General features: G+C 40.9%; 1 protein-coding gene across 1 annotated transcript in view; it reads left to right on the top strand.

Moving 5' to 3' along the window:
* Pgant2 (polypeptide N-acetylgalactosaminyltransferase 2) overlaps positions 1 to 21,525 on the top strand; it is a 338,317-nt gene that overhangs the window by 252,086 nt on the left and 64,706 nt on the right. The window contains exon 2 of the mRNA XM_071583563.1: positions 4,089 to 4,489. Coding sequence (XP_071439664.1) covers positions 4,089 to 4,489 — 401 coding nt within the window. The remainder of the gene's footprint in view (positions 1 to 4,088; positions 4,490 to 21,525) is intronic.

Raw genomic sequence — 21,525 nt, 5'->3', positions numbered from 1 at the left:
GCCATGGATATGCATAAAAAAATCGAACAACTTGAATAGAGAAGACAGTCACACGCTTTCCAGCGCCTGGAAACGCGTTTTCGAGCAGAGATCATAGAGGTAGGCAATTGGCCAAACAGGGAACACAATTAAACGAATTGGCCGTGATTTAACAATTTCTTAATAAGTGTGTTTTGCGAATATATGGAGGATTTATTGGTGCGATTCACTGTTTATGACAGATTATTTCTACGCAGTACGAGTCCCAATCAATTGTCGGTAGATAAATATCACCAGCGATTATAATTATATTGTTGCTCTATGTGTTGTTGAGAGTGGAGATTTGATCGTCGAGCTAATGCGGAACATCTGTTTTGGAATCTGGGGGTTTGTAAAATGTGGGGGTGTGTAAAATGTTTGTAAACGTTTTCGTCTCATTTATGACTTTGGCTACTGACTTGTGAATTAACAGCAATACTCCTCCTCCCCGTCTATTAAGACTGCCCTTTCTGTAAATTGTGAAACTGTTTGGAAAAATCGCATTGTTTTCTATATTTCCGTGAGCAAACATTCCGTTCCATCCATACTGCCTCTATACTAACAGAAATGTGTTCAATATTACATCTTTTGTTTCTAATGCTACGGCAATTTATGTAATAGTTTTATTTGGGCTTTTATCTTTTGCTTGAGGGTTTCTAGATGCTCAGAAACCTGATTTGCCAAGATTCATTGTTAATAATGGTAATAGTTTTATATTCACTCACATGACTATTTTTACCGTTTTTCCAGGCACTAATTTTATCGATTCTACGTGGGTCATCTGTCGCTTAAACGCTAGTAACGCTGCGTATTATATAGATTAATATCTCGCGAGCCACCGTAAGGGCGTATGGCGGGGGTGTTAGGCAACCAGGCGTAAAAGAGAATAAAACAATATGAAAAACTAACAAATTCGTGCCTATGCACACCAATGGATGAATGATGGTGGAATCCTAATGTGGTGGAGCTAAACTGATTTGAATAAATGTGTTTCGAAAAATTTTTGGAGGAAGAGTAATTCATAGTAGTAGTATTTAGGGGAGGCGATCGACAGCTGAGGTCATTTGCGCCATTAGGGATAGACAGGAAAGGATGAAAGGTGGAGAGAAACCCGGCGTCGGCATTTGCCTGCTCTTTACGAAAGGCGCCCAGGGGTCCGCAGCTTTACGTCCCATCCGACGGACGGCGTACTTACTCAAAGTGCCCTCCACAAAGCACCTTAAGTAGGGATCGAGATGCCTCTGAAAAATATTCAACACCGCCGGGATTTGAACCCGGGCCCTCTGGGTGGGAAGCCAGTACGATAGCCCCCGCACCATCTCGATCCCCAAAGAGTAAATTACCCGAAAATGCTTGCAACATACAGGGAACAAACATAACTTACATAGAATCTGTTAAATACTTTGGTGCTGCGACAACTGCGGAAATGTCCCGGGGAAAGCAAATTTGTGAAACTTGCGGAATAGCAAATAAAAAGTTAGGATTCATACAAAGGATACTTGGGAAGTTTAATGAGACGCTTAAGTTGCTATTTTATTTTACGCTAGTTATGTTCCACCTTGAGTATTCTGAATTTGCATGGGATCCTCATAAGGTTGGCTTAATTTTGAAACTAGATCGAGTCCAACGTAGAGCAGCTAGGTTTATGAAAAGTTCTAATGAAAAAGATGACAGTGTCACCACACTATTGGAAAAATTAGGATGGGAACGACTAGTTGACCGTTGGCTTAAATAAAGGTAAAATTTACTGCGTAGATTTGAGGCAGGTTACTTTTCTAAGGACGTTAAAGACATATTACAAGCCCCGAGCTACTATGGTAGATTAGATCACGTGCGTAAAATCAGGGAGATAGAGAGAAGAACGGATGGATAAAAATGTTTTTTCATCGAAACATTAGATATCAAAATAAATGTGATAGTGGTTGCGGAGGAGATAATTATCATTGAATGTGTACATATTATTTCGATATCCTGCATCATATTTTTTATTAATGAACCTATCTTTTTAACAGCTACACAGTATGATTTGAATATGCGTATCCTTTTATTGGATGTTGTTGCATGCTAGTAACTTATTTCGTGTGAATAACATTTTTGAGGGTATGATCAAACTAATATTTTTGTTGAGGTGTCATGACCGGTCAAACCTACAATCAACTAATGGCTCCCAATCTAATTCTTCAGTAATGTCGTGACATTTTTTCGTTATTCATAACAAGTTTTTTCAAACCCATCTGCTCTACTCTCGCTCTAGTTTCAAAATTAAGCCTACTTCATTAGGATCCCGTGTACCTGCAGCATTGCTATTACTATTGCTACATTTTGCTCGTGGCCTGTTAAACATTGGTTAATTTTTCTATTACATATTTATCAATCCCGTAGCCTGTCAACTTTTGGAGCAGCTACTTATGAGGAACTAGTATGTCGAATGTCATTTTAAAATCTAGAAATATAACATTGACCTGAAGGTTATTTTCCCCCTAAATCAAAGTATCATGAACGATAAGTGCCAGCTGAGTGCCGCATGATCTAAACTTTCGGAAACCGTATTATCTTTTTTTTAAGTAAATTCTGGGAATCGAGATATTTCATGATTGAACTTAAAAATTATGTGCTCTAAGATTTTGCATGAGATAGATGTAAAAGAGATGAGTCGCCAATTATTCGGATGTTCTCTTTCGCTTTTTTCAAATATGGAAGTGATGTTGGCTACTTTCCAGTCTTTTGGTACTGTGCAATCATTTCATTCTTAAAGATTATTCCCTAGAAAGGAGCTATATCTGAGGCCATCTTCTCGGTACGTGAGCAGGGATTTGGTCAAGAGCTGTCCATTTGTTTTGAATGTCTTTAAGTTGGTATTCGATTCCAAGAGATATTACAATTTCAGACATAAGGTCATTCAAGCAATCGGGTGGTGGCTCTAATTGTTCCTATGGACGATTATTGAAAACTCTTTGAAAATAGTGGTTTAGTACGATAGTTTTTTTTCTGGTGGTAGTTTTTGCCCGTTGCTATTGAGGGATGGCACAGTCGATTTGTTTCCCTGAACCTCAAGGACATATGACCTAAACGCTTTTGGGTTAATGCCCTAATATTCAGCTAATATTTTCTTTTTAAATTCTATTAACGCATGGCGACTTGCTTTTCTTGCTAACGCTTTGTCTGTTTATTAGTTATGTAGAATTTCTTTGTTTATTAATGAAAAAATATTTCTTTTTTATTTGTTTATTGTTAAACTGACCCTTGCACGATTACCTCATTTTTTTAATGCCGTGCTCTTTGGTGTGTTAATACTTTACGTACCTCTACGTTGTACCATCTAGGTGCCGTCCTGTCACTTCTCAATTTTCGCGTTTTTTTATTGTACCCCGAGTGATGTCGAGAAAAGCACTCCACAAACTCTCACTCTCTCTTTTGCTACTACTTTCGTTAAATGAACCGCAAGACTGCTGCAGATCACGCTTTAACCCTTCGTAATCCGCCTGGTCAAACAATACATCTCTCTTTTGGGTTTCTGTCTTTTCTTAATAATCAAGTCAATTTTAACTAACACAAATCGGTGGTCAATAAGCCCTTCGTGTGTTGCTATTTAGGAAGTGTTCGGATGACTCTTTTGCTACTAGATCAAGTATATTACGATTACGATTACATGTATTTCCTGTGGTCGGTGTTAGTACTAATTGGCTTAACGAATGTGATGTGAAAAAACGAAGGAGTGACTCACATGAATCTTATCCTTACCTCCTGCAATGAAACTATAGTTCTTCCAGTCTATGGATGGAAGATTGAAATCCCCTCCGATTATAATTCTCCTATTGTATAAAAGGGAATACAAACTATCGACCTCTCTTTCTGGTTCTAAAATCGATGCATCTCCGGAATATGGAGGTATGTTGAAGGCACAAATATACATGTATACTCTTCTATACCTAGGGCTTTTTATTGAGCATCATACGCTTTTTATGTTACCATAAGGGAAATACTAACCTGTGCTTATGTCAATATGTCATCCTCATCAGCGAAAGTTATTCGTCTCATCTCTTACCTTACGACCGCTGCTCCTCCCACAGGTGCCCGAGGAGAACCGTGCCCTCCGGCTCAAAGAGGGCGTGGTGGCAGAGGTGGCGGCCGCCGTTGGCACTATGGAGGCAGCCGCCGAGTCTGGCCCGGCGGTGGCGCTGGGGCCCGCTGTTCTTGACGTCCCTGGCGGAGGTGGAGGGGTTCTCCCGCCGGCCCTCGATGTGAATCGGTTGGTGGCCGTGGGCGCCGGATTGGCCCCCGGGGGCTTGGCGGGGTCCTCCTCATCCGGGTCCCCGTGGCGTTCCTGGAGTTACCTGGACGAGAGGGCGTACGTGGAAGGGGGTTCACGGCTGCGAAAAGGCGAGGACCCTTATCGCAGGAACAAGTTCAACCAGGCCGAGAGTGACAAGTTGCCGAGCAACAGGGATATCCCGGACACCAGAAATCAAATGTGAGTGCTAATTATCAGTCAACCCACACGTGCACATTGTCGTCAAGCACTTTTCTATCATGACAGCCCCAAAAGGTCCTGGAATCCGTCGGCGTGTGCTACGCTTGGAGATGTTTGCTCTAGCATTGCAAGACAGTGCTGGCCAGAGGGCGTACTTTTCATGTTTTTCTGGTTGGCCGTATTTGCTTTCGAAAATGACTACCCATGTTATCCCCGTACCCAAGTCCGATACTATCTTTCATTTACGTCTTCATAATACCCCGCAAAGGCGTGTGGCGGGGGTGTTCGGTTAATACCCGTAAAAGAGAATAAACTGAATGCAAAACCAAAAATCCTGAAAATATACACCCACAGAGGCGTGTATGTATATTTATACAAAAACCTCTTTACTTACACGTATGCAAATACTTCTACTATCGACTAACATGCACGTACACACACACCTTATGCCCAGACAGCGTTTAATCTTGTCCTGTCTTGTAAATCGAATGCCAATACTCTTTCTATAATGGCTTTTATTTTCTTACTATTATTATTCCTAATTGTACGGGTAAAGAACGAATATTCGTGTCTATCTGTACTGGATTCTATCCCCCTTATCTAATATTTGTTCTCTAATGTAACTAAATAGTTGGCTGGTCACTTACGCCGCAAACCCTAGCTGCGGCTTGCAGGGTATTATGTCGATAAATCATGTGGTGACATAATAATTCCTTTTGTGTAATTGTTAAACTCGTTTATCTTGAACTTTGCTAATTCATGGTGTGGATATAAAGTATTGGAAACAATTTTTCCTGACGTGGCTGTACATCGTTCCGCACAGGCTCGGTGGCGGGGGGTCTGGCCTTCAACTCGTGCCACGTGCCAATCGCCTGTGAGCGTTCGTTCAGGCTAGATCTTGTTGTTATTGGATCCCTGTCGAGTGACTCGGTGCTAGCGAAAAATTCAGCGAACGATTGAACAGCAGTACGCAATCAAATTTTGTGTTACATTGGGAATGTTGGGTACGGAGACGTCGGTCATGACTAACTAAGTATTCCGAGATGAAAGCATGTCAAAAACTGCAGTTTTTAAGTGGCATAAGCTCTTCAAAGATGGCCGAGAGAGTGTTGAGGACGAGCCCCGCGCTGGACGGCCGTCGACGTCAAGAATCGACGACAACGTGCAAGTGTGCGTATTGCCATTGATAAGATGACAGTACGCACCACATTGAAAATTGGGCGATGCGTAAGATCTGCGCTTAACTCGTCCAGAAAGTCTTGATGGATGACCAAAAGTAAGGGCCTGGTTTTTTCTTGTGGAGACCTTCTGCAACGCTTCGCGACGATTCCTTAACCCTTTACAGTCCAGACTAGGCCCCAGCAGACTATCCCCTTCCCAAAAGCGAAATCCTTCCTCAATATTCTAGGAAGTACTTCTACCGGACCAGGTGCTTTGTCGGCTTTTATACTACGGAGCTGATGTTCTATACCTTTCTTGGACATTGTAATGTCGCTCTTGTTTGTTTTTTTTTAATTTTTTAGTACCCTGCGAGCCCCCACTTGGGCGTGTTACAGGGAGTAATAGATTGCATTTATCAATTTTTAACTCGCCGCCAGCATTGGGTCGTTATAGACTGAGTATCATTCGGCACAGTAAGTGCCACATCTGTTGTCTCACAAGGAAGTGCTGTCGGTCCGCTATTCTTCCTTTTATAGATTAATGACATCAAGTTTCAGGTTTCCAGCAAACCTTGTCTCTTTACTCACGATGCAGTGATACAAAGGTAAATAACCAGTCTAACAGGTAGAGTATCGTTAACTAACGATCTAAATGTAATCCAAAAGTGGTGGAAGAGTTGGAAGCTAGAATTTAATCTTAATAAATACCTTTCGATACATTTTTTGTGGATGAGAAAACTCTTGCAACATATGGGGAACCAACATTGTTCGGGATCCTCATGAGGTAGGCTTAATTTTGGAACTAGATCGAGTGCAACGTAGAGCAGCTAGGTTTGTGAAAAGCTTTTGTGAACAAAGTAGCAGTGTCACGATACCATTGGAAGAATTAGGATGGGAGCCACTAGTTGACTACTGGTAGGTTTTCATACACCTTAAATTTACTGCGTAAATTTGAGGCAGGTTACTTATTTGAGAACGTTAAAGACGTATTTAAGGCCCCGAATTACTATGGTCGTTTAGGTCACCCTCGTAAACCAGGGAGATAGATAGTTGAACGGATAGATTAAAAATGTTGTTTTTTCCTCGTACCATTTGAAATCAATATAGTTATGTCAGCAATCGCGTAGGAGATTATTAATGGATGGTGATATAAAACCCCCTGCCACACGCCCTGAATACGGTTTGAGGTTTATTCTATAGATGTAGATGTGTTCACCAGGTGGTTTTGGAAGCTCGTTTCGTGTGTTTGCATCTTTATTGTGGACGCTCTGGAAAAATTTGCTTAAAATATTTGCCTTTTTGACATTATCTGTATTAAGTTCGCTGTTTTTAAATAATTTGCAGTTGAGCGAATACCCTGTATTACTCTAACGTAAGACCAGAGTGACTGGGGGTTTTCCTCTAGATATTCGCATAGCATTTTAATTTTGAAAATATGTATGGCTTGGGCATGATAATTTTTCTTTTACGACGACATTCTTATAGTTTCTGTTTTGATTCATTCTTATAAACTATTTCACTACTTTTTAAACTCTTTCAAAAATTTAGTTGTAGTTTTCTTTGCTTTCTTAATACCGATATGCCCCTTCGACGCCGAGTTCAATGGAAGGGAGATATTTGATTGTTGTCGTTCAGGTGTGTATGAGGTGGTGGCAGAACGGATGGATTTAAAATGCCGTTTTTCCTCCTGCCAATAGAGATAAAAATAAATATGATCGCAAGAGTGAATTAGATAATTAGTATGGGAAATGTATATATTTCATCGATATCCTGCATGCATTTTAAAAAGGCCCATCTTTTTAACACACCTCCCGCATGATTTGAATGTGCGTATCGTGCTATTAAATATTCTTGCCCTTGCAAGAAGGACCTTATCTCGTGGGAGTAACCTTGTTTCAGTGCATGAACAAACTAATATTTGTGGAGAGGCATCATAATTGCGATTGTGCATGAATGGCTGTTGACCTAACACCCCCCTCTACACGCCCTTGTGGCGGCTGACGATGTACGTATTATGTATATGTAGATTAGATCTGGCAGCTTGAGATAAACCGGACGCTTCTTTTTATCGTTGTAGATTTTTATCCTGAAATCTAAATAGTATCATCTGATTGGAGATACGCTGCTAAACATCGTTATTAATGTTGTTAATATTCCAATATAATAATTTTGGCGTATTGTATCCTTTATTTATCGGCATGGAATATCTTTTTCAAACCGTGGTTAATTATTTGTTTGAAAAAATTAAGGCGAGTCGTGATATCGCGTTGGCTTGAGTACACATTGCTGACAAAGACAATTTCTGAATGTAGCTAAATGCAAATATAAGCTTTCCGTTCCTCAAAGAATTGTTTTTGAGGAACACAGCGCATCGTATTATTTAGTATTGGATAGCCAGGGTTGGGTTACTGTGATAGTGTCAAGATTATATACGCAAATGAAACTATAATGAACATATATATGGTTCGAGTTAAACAATGACAGAAAGTGATTAAACGTTATTAGTTACTTCCCAAAAGGGTGATTCGTAAGATCGCAACGTCAAATTAAGAGGGATATTGAACACCATTGTAAGGAATATTTTTCCCAACTCAATTAGCGACCACAGCAATTTGAATTAAATTAGCAGTTGCATGTTTGTATATAGACGAGGGCGAATCGGAAAGGAAGGTCTCCTCTTTCTTTTATTCATGAAAAATCAAATTTATTCTCTAAACTTTGCGTACATCGTATGGAAAGACTGAGCATTTAGCTATTTTTCTACATAGTCTCCTTGCAGATCAATCACTTTTTGCATCCTTGTAAGCAGCTTTTTAATACCGATAAAGTGAAAGTGAATTGGGATGTTACTCCCAACTTTCTAACAATGATTGATATTACTGTAAATAATTATATAATCACGGCATAAGCTACCTGCTATGGTTTATCCCATTTTTTTACAAATTTGCAGTTATATATTAAGTTTATATTGCATTGAGAATTGACATGGACATTAAGTTAAGTATTTTGATCAGTGATATGCTTGTTGAGATTTTTTATAAACGTATTGATGCACAAACATTTGTGATCGAGTGTGCATTTGGTTAAATGAACCGGGCCGAAACATCCCTTTAGATCCTTGGAGTCGCCTGGAACGCATGAAAAGCTTTCCTATGGCAAGGAGAGCCTATTCCTTCTCTCCCTCTCATCGCCCTATTCAACATTCTCCCTTCTATCACGGCCTTCTATCACGGCCTTAAATCAGAGTTGACGTAGCAGCTTCTCTTCTCCCGCCATACTTTCGACGCGTTTTGTCTTTCCCTCTACCCAACTGATTTTCTCTCTGCGTTTAAATTCCTGAATGCTCATCGCTCCTCTTAACCTCGAATAGTCATCCATACCGGGTCCATCCATTTTTTTCAATATTTTGTTAATTCCTTTTACTGGTGTGTCTATCATTAGTTCCCTCCTATATCCAGTGAAATCTTCCTCCAGAACCTACTAATTTTTAGCTTATTTACATGTTTAAATCAACTTTCCTACTTTCTAAAAATACGAAAACTGTACTTTTTTTGCAATTATCCTTTAAAGCATAAAAAACGTGCTTGTCCTGTAGTACACTTAGCATTATCTACTATCCCTAGGCTGCATGGATAATAATGTAGCGCTGTGGTGCATCTTTGGTAGTACATGGTGTAATGCTCTCAAGAGGAAATACCTCTCTGGGTCTTAAGAAGCTGTTGTCTCCGTAATCCACACGAGAGGTCTGTCTCTTCCTTTGATAACATTTCCAATGGTCGGTACGAATTCCCCCTTTTGTACCAACACGTTAATTTAATTCCTAATTTATTATAAAATTATGCAATAGCTACATTAGACAACCAGTTCGTTTGCGACACCAGACAATGAAAAGCCTCGTCAATTGAAGAGTGGCTTTAATAACTCAAGAGTGTAAAGTTACAAGGGGTCATAGCGGCCTTGGGGCGGATTTTTAATTCGCGCTCTAAATTCGTATCACGTATGCAGCTGCCACTAACTCTGCAAGCTGCAATGAGGTGACGGGCCCTGGAATGATACACGAGCGGCCGGCGTCGTTGTGGCTATTTGGCTCTTCGGATACCTTGGTCTGCCACGGCTCCAGAGCAATAGCTCAATGAATTTGAAGGTGACGGTGGGTTTGAGCATTTGGATTGAGCACACGCCGACTGACGTGTGATTAAGTCGTCGAACCGCTCTCCTTCAAATGAGAAGTTGGAATTGCGGCGACTGGTTTGTGTAGGTGGAGTGCCAAGTGTGCCTAGCCACGTAGTTATTGTGGTCCCACATTACTTCGGCAGATTAGGCCACCAGAATAATACGTACATTCAAGAGAGAGACGGATGGGCACCGGACGGGCGCGTTAATTGCAGTACTCGTACGACGCACCACCAGGACATGATTTAGCGTAACTCCCGAATTTTTGAAATTCAAAACGCAATATTTACGCTTAACTCGAACACATCCGTGGCTGTGTGTGGTGTAAATGGCCATGTTGTATTATTGCATGTGTGAATTTATGTAGATGTGCAATTACATTTTATTTCTAAGTACTTTTTTATGATAAAGTGGCTGTTGCCCTAACACCCCCGCCGCTGGGCTTTTCGGCCAATTGTTGAGTTATTTGTTGGTGGAAATCATTTTCCACGGAGTTATAATTAAGCTTATCCCTCCGTCGGTCCTCTCTTATTCCTTGAATCCGAAGAAGTTTTCCGACATATCGTCACTCATTTTTTCCCCATATGTACAGTGTTTGTTGTTTTTAATATATCTCGGGTGTCGATCTCTTTATTCGTTTGATACATAACGATGACCTCATCGAAAGCATACGGTAATCTCACTTTCTCCATTATCTCTATCTCCATTTTTTATTATTCCACCCGGGCATTCCTCGGTTTAACTTCTGAGTGAGTTTTTGGTCCCTTGGCGGATGTCGTCGACTCGCGCCGCCCGCTCTGTGTTCCCTTACGCCTTTCGCTGCGTCTTCGCGCCGATCGCACTGCGGCGCGCAATCGGCCCGAGGGCGGTGCTCCAATCCGATTCCACCGGTCCCCTTCCTTTGCCTCAGAAGGAATGTCTTCCATCGAGTAATCAAATTATCCTCAATCGCATTTTGCGAGATTCAGTTGATATCTTCAAAGTAAAAATATCAAGATGTCAGTCGAAACATGTACGTAGATAGACATTTCATTGCTTTTAAACAAATCCAGCCACTACGCCATTTGATGCCCATGTAACACCTTGCGATGCTAGATTTGGGCCCGTTTTTATCTCGCTAATGAGTGAGTGATCTGTGGTTAGTTTAAGAAAAGACGATGGAAAATTACTCTTCAATGTATTATTGGAATTTCAAAATTTTAAATTTGGTTGGAATAATTATAAAAGGCCTCAACAACAACGAAAGACATCGTTAGTTTATCTTTCTGGTGTTTAAATGTGAAAAATAAAATGGAAATTTCATGCAAACTCATAGATATCAATTTATAATCAGTTATTTTCAAAATGCCAGCCTATTATCATTCTAATATTATTTAGGTCAATGATTTGATTTAAAATGTTTCCTTTGGCACTTCGACCCTGTTCACCCGGAATCGGTGCAGTTATCTCCTTTGAAGGACCTGGATTCTCAATAACGTTTCCGTATCCCATTGTCAACATCGTAACAGGAAAACATTTTGCATTAGGATTACTCGAGGGGATCTCGTGAGGGATTCTTGCAAATCAAGACGCCCTCTCGGCGAAAGCGCCAGTGGTGTGTTGCGCCCCTACTCCGACTGCATCGGCTTCGCGGAATGCGGCGCTGGCCACGGGCGTGGCGGGCGGGGTGCAGAGGAAGAGGAGGTGGGTGTGGCGGATATATCGATCACGGCGGCCGAGTCGTAATATTGCACGCCGACCCCCTCTCGACCCACCCCACCCTTCCCATTCCCAAAACCATCCAGGCGTGGATTAGTCCATGAGGAAAGGATTGAATGAAAATCAGAAGTGGAGTGGAGCTTTCGTGGTCAATCAGATTTCGATGTGATGGCTTGGTGCCCGAAAATCATTGAAATCAGGCAAAAACATAAGTGAACTTACGCATTTATTAGTGTATGAGTGCAAGCTCACTGCTTTAAGAGTGTCGTGCCATTTGAAGTTCAGTTTTCTCTTCGCTAATCCCTATTTCTTGTCATGCATCGCATCTCTTTTGGGTGCCTGTAGTTTCTCCTCATTCGAACCCGGGCCCACGGGCATTTTCAGTCTTTCCTTCCCCGCTCTCCGTTTTGGCGGTCCTCTCCGCTCACGTGAGTGTCAATAGATCGCAGCAAAGTCCTCAATTACCACGGATTATTATATTTTCGTTTTGAAGTGGGGATTGAAATCGTTCATGATTGTTCATTTTGTGGAACTTGTTCCTACTTAATTTGATTAATTTCCCTCGTCGTCTTCCAACTGATATCCACCAAGCCGCAGTTTCAAGTGCAGGAAGGGGATATAGTCGCCAGGTGCGAGGTCGGGACTGGGGATACGGTCCAAAAACGCTAGTCCATACGACATTCTCTGCTCTTTGAGTTGTTTGGTGAGCATCTTCGGAACCCATCTTGCACACAATATGTGATATCCAAGATTTTCCCTGGCAATCGTGTGAATACCAGTTCGTCCAACAAGAGGAAAATTATCAGCCAGAGTCACTGATCGTCGATCGGATCACAGTTCTTGGTCTACTTGGTGAACGATTTCTTCGGATTCTAGATATACGAGGGTCATCCGGAAAGTAGTACCCGTTCGTGAAATAAAGACACAAAAGTAAATATTAACAAACATAAAAAATTTTATTTGAAAGAGGATACTTTAAAATACTTCTCAACATAATCTCCAAGCAAATTAAGGCATTTGTCATAACGTGTGACAAGTTTCTGTATTCCTGCTGCATAGTCCTTCGCCGCCAGCTCATTGAGATACGCGAGGGACCCATCTTGCACAAATTTTTGCATAATGCAGATGGTGTTTAACAATTTCATGAACAATTGTTCGAGAAACATTGGGAAAATGCTCACAGATGTCATCAATTGTGACGCGCCGATCGTTCCTCACGAATTCGTCAACTGAGCTCACCAGTTGGTCTGTAATGACAGACGGTCTCCCCGAACGCTCATCGTCGTGTGTGTTGCCCCTCCCCATGTTGAAGTTGCGACACCACCGCCGAACAGACGACTCGTCCATTACATTGTCTCCATACACCTCCTTTAATTGGCGATGAATATCACATGGGCGAACGTTTCTTGCATTGAGGAATTTAATCACTGCCCTCACTTCACAACTGGCGGCGTTCTCAATTTTTTTAAACATTGTAAACAATCACAGAAACAACACAGGCAATGCTAGCGTCACGCAACTTGGCTCAGAGAAGGCAGACAAGCCACTGAAGCTATCTGACCTCGTCCAGCGGCTACTCGCGTCGTCAGCACTTCATGCGGCACGAACGGGTACTACTTTCCGGATGACCCTCGTACTAGGCCTGCCACTCCTCATGCCTCTGTATCATGGACATTTGTATGCGGCCACTTTTGAAGCCTTTTCACCATTGTCTAACCTCTCCTCCACTCATTACTATTAGCCCATGTACTAGGCACAACTCCCGGTGAATTTGGACAGCTGATGATCCTTTTGCACCAAAATATCTCCTGTGTTTTTTTGGCAAATCCCTTCCCGCATGACCGCAAGGGGTTGTCGTTTAGTGTATTTATCGCAGTGCTCGTCACAATATAGTTATCCCTGCTTTGTTGTTTTCAAGCTTCATCTTCCATGCCTCGCCTCTCTCTCTATGGGGGTTGGACGCCTCACATCGTCCGCTGCCCTCTGCGGGGTGTCCCATTCCCTACCTGCAACTTAAGGAGAGGAGACCATTCATGTTCTTGTAATAGAAGAATTATATTCTCTAGCTATTCAATTCTGCATGACCTGTCTTTTTCAGTCATATTAATGATTTTGGTTCAATTTTATTCCCTTTTTTCGCATAATAAATAACTAATTTTTTACATAAATTAACCCTTGTTTTGATTTAAGTCTTACTATTGCATGTTTGCAAATTTTCACGTTATTTTATAGTTTTTCATTGAATATGCTTCCCTTTTCTCTTCCTCTCCCTTATCTTCCCTTATGACCCTCTTCCCATACTTCCCACCTGGTGCTTGCAACCCTTGCCACGCACCTTTTTGGTGTATTTCGGGGTGTTTATGTCGATGTCGAAGAATTGGATATCAGCACGCACTTTTCAACTGGTTGTACAGCGATTTTCGCGGAAATATTGTATTTATCTGCATTCACCGACTGGCAAACGACTACCTAATCAAAGCAATAAATTCCCCAGCTTTGGAAACGATTAATAGATGGCGCTGCATGCGTACAACTTTGTCCTGACCCGACAATATTTGAATATAAGAAAACGGCCCCTATGTTTCGAATACGAGGTGTATTCAAAAAGTAAGGTGACTTTTCAAATTTCGCCGGCAACATGCATTAGATTTTCGATTTTTTTGTTTGGTTGTGTTGGTACACGTTTCAAACCTTTGTTTACAGTTTTAGTAATATTTAGTAATATTAGCAATTTTAGTAATATTTAGTTTACTATTGACAGATACGGATGTTAGACGTGTTTTGATGTGCTCGGCGATTTTTTGCTATAAAAAATAATGGATCAAAGAATTTGCATTTGGTTTTGGGTAAAAAATGGAATTAAGTGCTCCAAAATCCTTGAAATATTGACATTGGCGTACTGTAATTCTGTTCTGAGTAAAGAAATTGTTTATAATTGATAAAAGCTCTCCCAAGATGGCCGAGGAGATGCCAATGATGAACCTCGCTCTGGACGCCCCAGCGCGTCTACAAAAGATGAAAACTTTGAAGCAATGATGGAAATTGTTTTGAAAAATCTTTGAATCATAATCAGATAAGTTGCTGAGGATGTTGGCTTATCGGTTGGTTCGTGCCATGCATTTTTTTCGGATTTTTTGGGCATGGAAGTTGTGTCAGCGAAGTTCGTTCCGAAACTACTTAATTTTGACCAGAAGAACGGTTGCCTGAGCATCACTTAGGAGCCGTTGAATGTCGTCAATGATGATCCTGATTTGCTCAAAAGGGTCATAACTGGTGACGAATCATGGGTATATGGTTATGACGTGGAAACCAAAGCCCAATTGTCCCAGTGGGAGAACGCAAGAGAACGAAGACCGTAAAAAGCTCGCCAAGCTCGATCAAATGTCAAGGTTTTGCCCACGGTTTTGTGCTGCGTAGTGCATTAGGAGTTCTTACCAAAAGATCGTACAGTCAATTAGAAGTATTACCTAGAAGTTATGCACCTTTTGCGAGAAGCAAAACGAACAAAAAACGTCCGGAATTGTGGAAAAACCATTCATGGCTTTTGCATCACCATAATGCACCTGCTCTTTCATCGTTGCTTATGAGAGAGTTTTTGAGGCCAAAAACAACACCAAAATCATGTCTCAGACACCATATTCACCGGATTTGGCCCCCTGCGACTTTTTACTGTTCCCAAAACTGAAGAGACCTATGAAAGGACGGAGAATTGCAACGATTGGGGAGATGAAGACCGCATCGCCGGAAGAGCTCAAGGCTATAACAAAAAGGGCTTATCAGAATTACTTCTAGGATTGGTAAAACTGTTGGCACAATTGTATTATACCTGGGGGGGATAACTTTGAAGGGGACAACTTGATTATTGAAGAATAAATAAATATTTATTCATAAAAGTATAAAGTCACCATTTTGAGCACTCCTCGTAGATCTCATATATGAATTGGAGTCAGTAAAAGAGCCCACGTAGTTGGAAGCTCCTGTTTGTGTTAAATACATTATGATTAATTATGATATTGAGTTCTACTAAATGTTTACAAACACTAAAATAGTAGCAGAAATTTTTTAAATATTTCATGACTATTTTTCCGAGTATTATTTAGAGCACGAAAAATGAGACGAACATGACAGAAATAGAAATCCTTCATCCAGCATGATTACCACCAGTAATTCCTCAGCGTAAATTCCACTCTCGTATATCACCCGTCTCATTCCTTAAAAGAGCCACCAAAGGGCTCATAAAATTAAATGATGGGGAATAAATATTGCTACTTACTCGTGTCTAGTCTCAATGTTTAAATTTGTTCTAAGGGACTACATTTTCCCATATCAATAAATCTTCATCACTGATTAAGAATTATTGATATATTTTATTGGGAATAGTGATCAGTTCTTACACCGTTATAGCTTTACGTGTTCCCCTCCACGTTCCATATTCAAATAATACATTCGTTTAGGTTTAGTTTTCCGCTATTTTAACCATATTTTGCTCATTCTTAAAAGTGACTTTGCCTTTCTTAAATGTGAAACAATTTCACCCTAAAACAACAATTGTCGACAGCTAAGATCTCCGTAAACTCCCCCGAAAAAACTTCGGCGTAGATCTCACGGGTGCGTCTAGTTAATCGAGGGCAATTGGCGCTGTAAACAGCAGTAGTTGTTTACTATTCTTCTGTTGCCAAGTACAGCCCAAGCCTACTACTTAACGCCTTTATCTTGAAAACTGTTGTTCCTTCCGTCGGTATCATCATTATTTCACGATTTCTTCTTACGAAACAAAAGAAATTTGCAGTGTTTGCGTTCAACAGACTTTTTATTGAGATAAATTACGAAAAGAAACCTAATATCGTTATGATACGTCGAAGCATATGGAAAGACTGGAATAAGCATTATTTTCCCCTCGGCCCCCAGAGGTTCCTAGTGGACGCAAAAATGAACTTCCGAACAAAGGAACTTCTCCTGGTTTGCCAACGTCCTTCGATCTATCACGTGTTGCTGTGAATTCCTACTTCTTTATCCATTGCCGGTTAAAGTGTTATATTCGGGTCCATTTCTTTCAATCTTGCCTCCTCTACTGGTTCTTTGTTCATTTGTAATGTTTCTTGAATTAAAGATTACAAAATATCAATGCTAAATTTGATGAATGAGATACTCACAGGCAGTTGAATGCTGAAAATTGTTTAACACGGATGGGAGAATCGAGAAAAAAGCGGGAAGGAAAGAGGGAGGAGGATGAATACGAGTTTTAGAGGGAGTCAAGTGCGTAGGATATGTGTAGAGCTAAATAATGATTTATTTTAGTATGCATAGTGGGTTTAGTGTATATTGTGTCATGTCAATCGCGGATTAAGAGCACAGTAGGGTGTAGTGTCTGAGTTTATCAAAAACCTACCCTCACCCTGTAGAATGATGCAAATAATATACCTAGTGCTAAATTGTAATCGTTGCATATGTCTACATATGGATAGATTTTTCAGTCATTAGTTTGCTTACAAATTATCGATTTTACAAAAATGCCGTTAACTTTGCCTCCACTCTCCCCTATGAATCGGCTCTCTTGGGCTGCCACTGCTGCATCACTCTTTGGGTATCACACCCATCTCTCGTTTGGAGGTATTTTTAATAAACATGTTTCCCACTTATTGTTGAGAGAACTCTAAAATCCTTTATCGTTTTTAATTTTGTTTCACTATTTCACATCGTCCTTTCTCGACCTATAGGAATAGAACTCCATCGCCTAGCCAATTCAACCAAGAAGTCCCTTGCATACCACATGCGGGGAGCTTTAGAGAACTTCCCGAAGACCACAGGGAATGAAATCGAGCTCTCTCAAGTGCGCCCCATATTGGTGAATAGCAAGACTGACTGAGTAGTGATGATAAAGGGCGAAATTATCAAGAATGCTAACGATTTGTGTGGAGCCTAGCGAGAGGCTCTCATTCAACTGTAAATCCGGACGCATTTCACCACGGGCCTAACCAGGCCACAGGGATTCATGTGGAGTTTGGGTTGGAAAGACACAGGGGAGAGAGTTTTATTCAAGGAGGGGAGAAGCCTCGAGAGCATCTAATAGAGCATTATCTTCCCTCGCTGGATAAAGAATAGATAAAAATAAGGATGTGTTCATCCTAATGCACAGCAAGGTATAATATGCTTGGGGGATATTTGCGCATTGACGTCGGTAGGTTGAGGAAATGAAAAGTTGATCGAATGCTCCCAGTTAATTTGTTAGCAAAAAGTGTGAACGAATGAATTTTCGTGAAGGCATCAAAATTGGCCGGGCATACATCTACTACACTGGCGTAAACTTCAGCGTGCCAGGATAGTAATGGATTCCGACTAAATAAGGTGGTAATTGGGTTTGTGGTGAAACCAGGATGAATATGACGAGAAATGCTGTGAACTATGGAATCAAAGAGTTGGTGCACCCTTAAACTACTCCGTGTATAGGTTAAACAGCATAATTGACAATGGACAACCCTACCTTATTCCTAAAGTCCTGGCTGAGTTACCTGGCATTTTCCGTGTATGTCTACTCATTTTGTGGTGTCTAAACTAATTGTTCCTAATGATTAACCCCTGTCTCCTACAGAACTCAAATGAATTCTCCGCACGATCATTCCTCGTACCTAAACCTTAATCACCCACCTCATCATCATTTCTTCCTTCGCCTTCCGTCGAATTGCAATCCCCCGTCACTATCAAATATTTCCTCGTGGGAACACACGCGATTATGTCCTCTAATTAATTGTATAATATACCGAGCCGACTTCTTCCTCCTTCCTTCTTAAGATAGCTTGGTGGCATGTAAGAAGGGGTGCCTAAAAATAACCTGCATTATTTGTTTAAAGCTATGTATTTAATTTTTTTTTCAAAATAACCTGAACACCTTCAAAGTAATCCCCATTTCACTAAATGCATTTGTTCAATTGGAAATTTCATTCCTGGAACCATTTTTCAAATTCATCTTTTTTTATGCCCGACAGCTCCTGCCTTGTTTTTTTCTTTACCGCAACCACGTCATCAAATCGTTGTCCTTTCATGGCCCTCTTCATTCGCGGAAATAAGAAGAAATCGCACGGAGCGAGGTCACGTGAGTAAGGGGCGTGGAGCAATGGAGTGACGTTGTTTTTGGCTTAAAACTAGCGCACCGAAATGGCTTTATGAGCAGGTGCATTATCATGGGGGAAAAAGTCGAAAAAGTCTCCCACAAACCGGGTCTTTTTTGTCGCGCGCTGATACGCAATCTTTTTAAAACCTCCATATAGTAAGCCTGAGTAACAGTCTAACCTGGTGGGACGAATACAAAATGCCCTATCCCTCTCATACCTTAAAAAACAAATGAACATCGTCTTGAGGTTTGATTTGACTTGACGTGCTTTTTTGGGCGAGACGACAATGAATTTTTCCATGGGCTTGATTGTTTTTGACGGAAGTTTTGAACGAGATTTGTCATCAAGTGACTTTTCACCTTTTTTTGAAACGAGAAAAACATTGGTACAATACAGTTTTCCCATGGCACAATCCTTCTAAGGTGTTTTCAACATCACAAAAGTTTCTGCAGCGCTTTACTAAGCAGGAAGCAACATTTCACAGCGGCGCGCTAATCACTGAAATCCGCCATGACGAAAAACGATGAGAAAGCGAAACTGCTTTTACAAAACGACATGTTGTGACTGAACACAACCTTCCCAGACGACAACAATGCCTGCGCAGAACTTAAAATGATTTGCATTCTGCTCACCTGGCGGAAGAAATACGTACTACGTAAGCTCCGCCAACCGCTATTCCGATTTTTCCGACTATTCCGATTATTTTTGGGTGTACCCTCGTATGTCTGAACGATGACCAAGTTCGTCGGTTCTGCTTTTACTTCAACTGCTAATATTCTATCCTTTGCTCGCTCTACTTTAACTCCTCTTCTTCCTACATTTTTATTCAATATTATTTCAATAATAATATTGAATAAAAATGGATCTTGGCTCTTGTCCCTTCCGCTGTATATTACAGCGGAATTCGCTTTATCCGCTATGACTATCACTCCAGTAATTCCTGCTATCCTTCCATTTCGCCTCTCATAGACCTAAAACATCTTTATTTCATCTCTCGCTTTGCATTCTCTAATATTCCTGTCATCAAAATGCCCTAACATTCCAAGTTCCCATTCTAACTAATTCGGTCTTCTTCTTCTGCGTCTTCTGTCCTGCTGCTCTCTGTTTTGCTTTGCAAGTCTTTCGTGAGATGACGACCGTAGAAGCCTTGCCTCTCCCGCTGCCGAGTGCGACACACGGCCGATTGAATTGAGTCCCGTAGTTGCCAGGGCTATTTTTTCCACACTGTCCTTCATGAAAGTCTTGGGTGTAATAATAATTGAGGTGGTTTCCCGTTGACTTCCTCAATAGAGTTTTTAACGTGACACCATCACTCAAATGCCGCCACACTAGGGTCTGACGCCTTTGTAGCCACCTCAGTGAGGAACAGACGCTGCGCGGATAATCTTTCGTCTGGCCCCTACCCTTCGACCTATCTGGCATGGGTGACTCTACCAGGAGCAATTATCGTTACTCCTTCCGGCAAAGCTCTAGGGGTCAGCGGAATACGCAAGACCTTCCACCATGTCAAGGTTGTAGTCCATGGGAGGAATATTATGTATACTCCTTTTTTTGATTAGGTAATCTACCAGTTAAGGTAGGTTTTTGGATGGCCATAATTACTAATTAAATAATTTGTGACCCCTAGCAAAACACAACATCCTACTTTACATCAGGTCCCTCTTCAGCTCTGATAATAACGAATATCCTCTGTTGACAATCGCTTTAAAATTGCATTGGTCCTTGACCAATCAATGTATTTTTATAATTACACATATCTTTGATCTTACCCGAGAAATGCAATTGCCAAAAATTTTCCAATCGGTTTGGTAAGAAGTTTTTGAATTTAATATCGATGTACTTTCTATGTTTACAAAGGCTAATTTTTTAGTTGATATAACAATGTAAAATAAAAATACTACATTTACAATTATATCCATTTGAATCCCAATCCTTATGGATATGCGTGTGTATTTGAGAATTTAAACGGTCTCGACAATAGAGATAGATTTACAGGATACCTTTTAGCAGAAGTTATTGTTGAGAATAATATTGGTGAATTTATATTTGAGTAATCACTCTAAATTCCATTGTTGCGGTCGGTAAGATAGTCATCGTTTCGCCAGCTCAGATATTCATTGTTGAGGCAGCAAATAATTCTGCTCCAGTGAGACTGTGAACGAAGATTGCAATTGATGCCCGTATGGATGTCCGTTGCTACACATATAAGTCAACTTTAAATCGAAACTGTTAGAAATCAACATCGTGTGCTTTGCCTCACCATCGTAGTTGGTCAGCCGATAAAGGTGGACAAAGAAAGGTCCGCATCAGTGTTTATATATTAATTATGAAATGATCATTTCCTGGTATTTAATTCTTGGAGTAGAATGTGTGTTTGTGTGCGACTGGATGCCTATGGCACGCGTACCAAGATGAAGACCGCCGCCTTGGGGTGTGGGTTAACATCAGGGAATCTCAAGCAGCATCAGTATATAGAATAAGAGGATTGCTATTTATATCTTGAGGCCTTGAGAACACTAAGTGCTTTAAGCCATCTGGCGTTTCCATCTGCAACTTTGACCCTTTTAACGATAATTTTCTTCAGGACATTTTTTCGTTTGATTGTAACTTGTATTGTTTACAGTGACAAGAAAGATGGATTGTCGCAGAGGTAAAATGGAGTTAACCCTGATATAATTTTTTACGACTTTCGACCTGGATTGTCAAAGCAGGATTGCGTCGATCAACTTACTTCCACTTTTGTTGATGGAACTCCATCCTTTGCCACTGTGAAACGCTGGTTTAACGATTTCCATCATGGCCGCCGTTCACTCAGCGACGAAATCGTATCATCATCGAAGTGAATAATTGGAATGTTTATTCCGAGTGAAACCTGTGCTGCCATCTGTGAGCGCAA

The sequence above is a fragment of the Hetaerina americana genome, unplaced genomic scaffold (genome assembly GCF_022747635.1).
Source record: "Hetaerina americana unplaced genomic scaffold, ioHetAmer1.1.p SCAF_14, whole genome shotgun sequence".
In the NCBI taxonomy this organism is placed as follows: domain Eukaryota; kingdom Metazoa; phylum Arthropoda; class Insecta; order Odonata; family Calopterygidae; genus Hetaerina; species Hetaerina americana.
The sequence above is the reverse complement of the archived record's forward strand: the minus strand, read 5'-3'. Positions and strand labels throughout refer to the sequence as shown.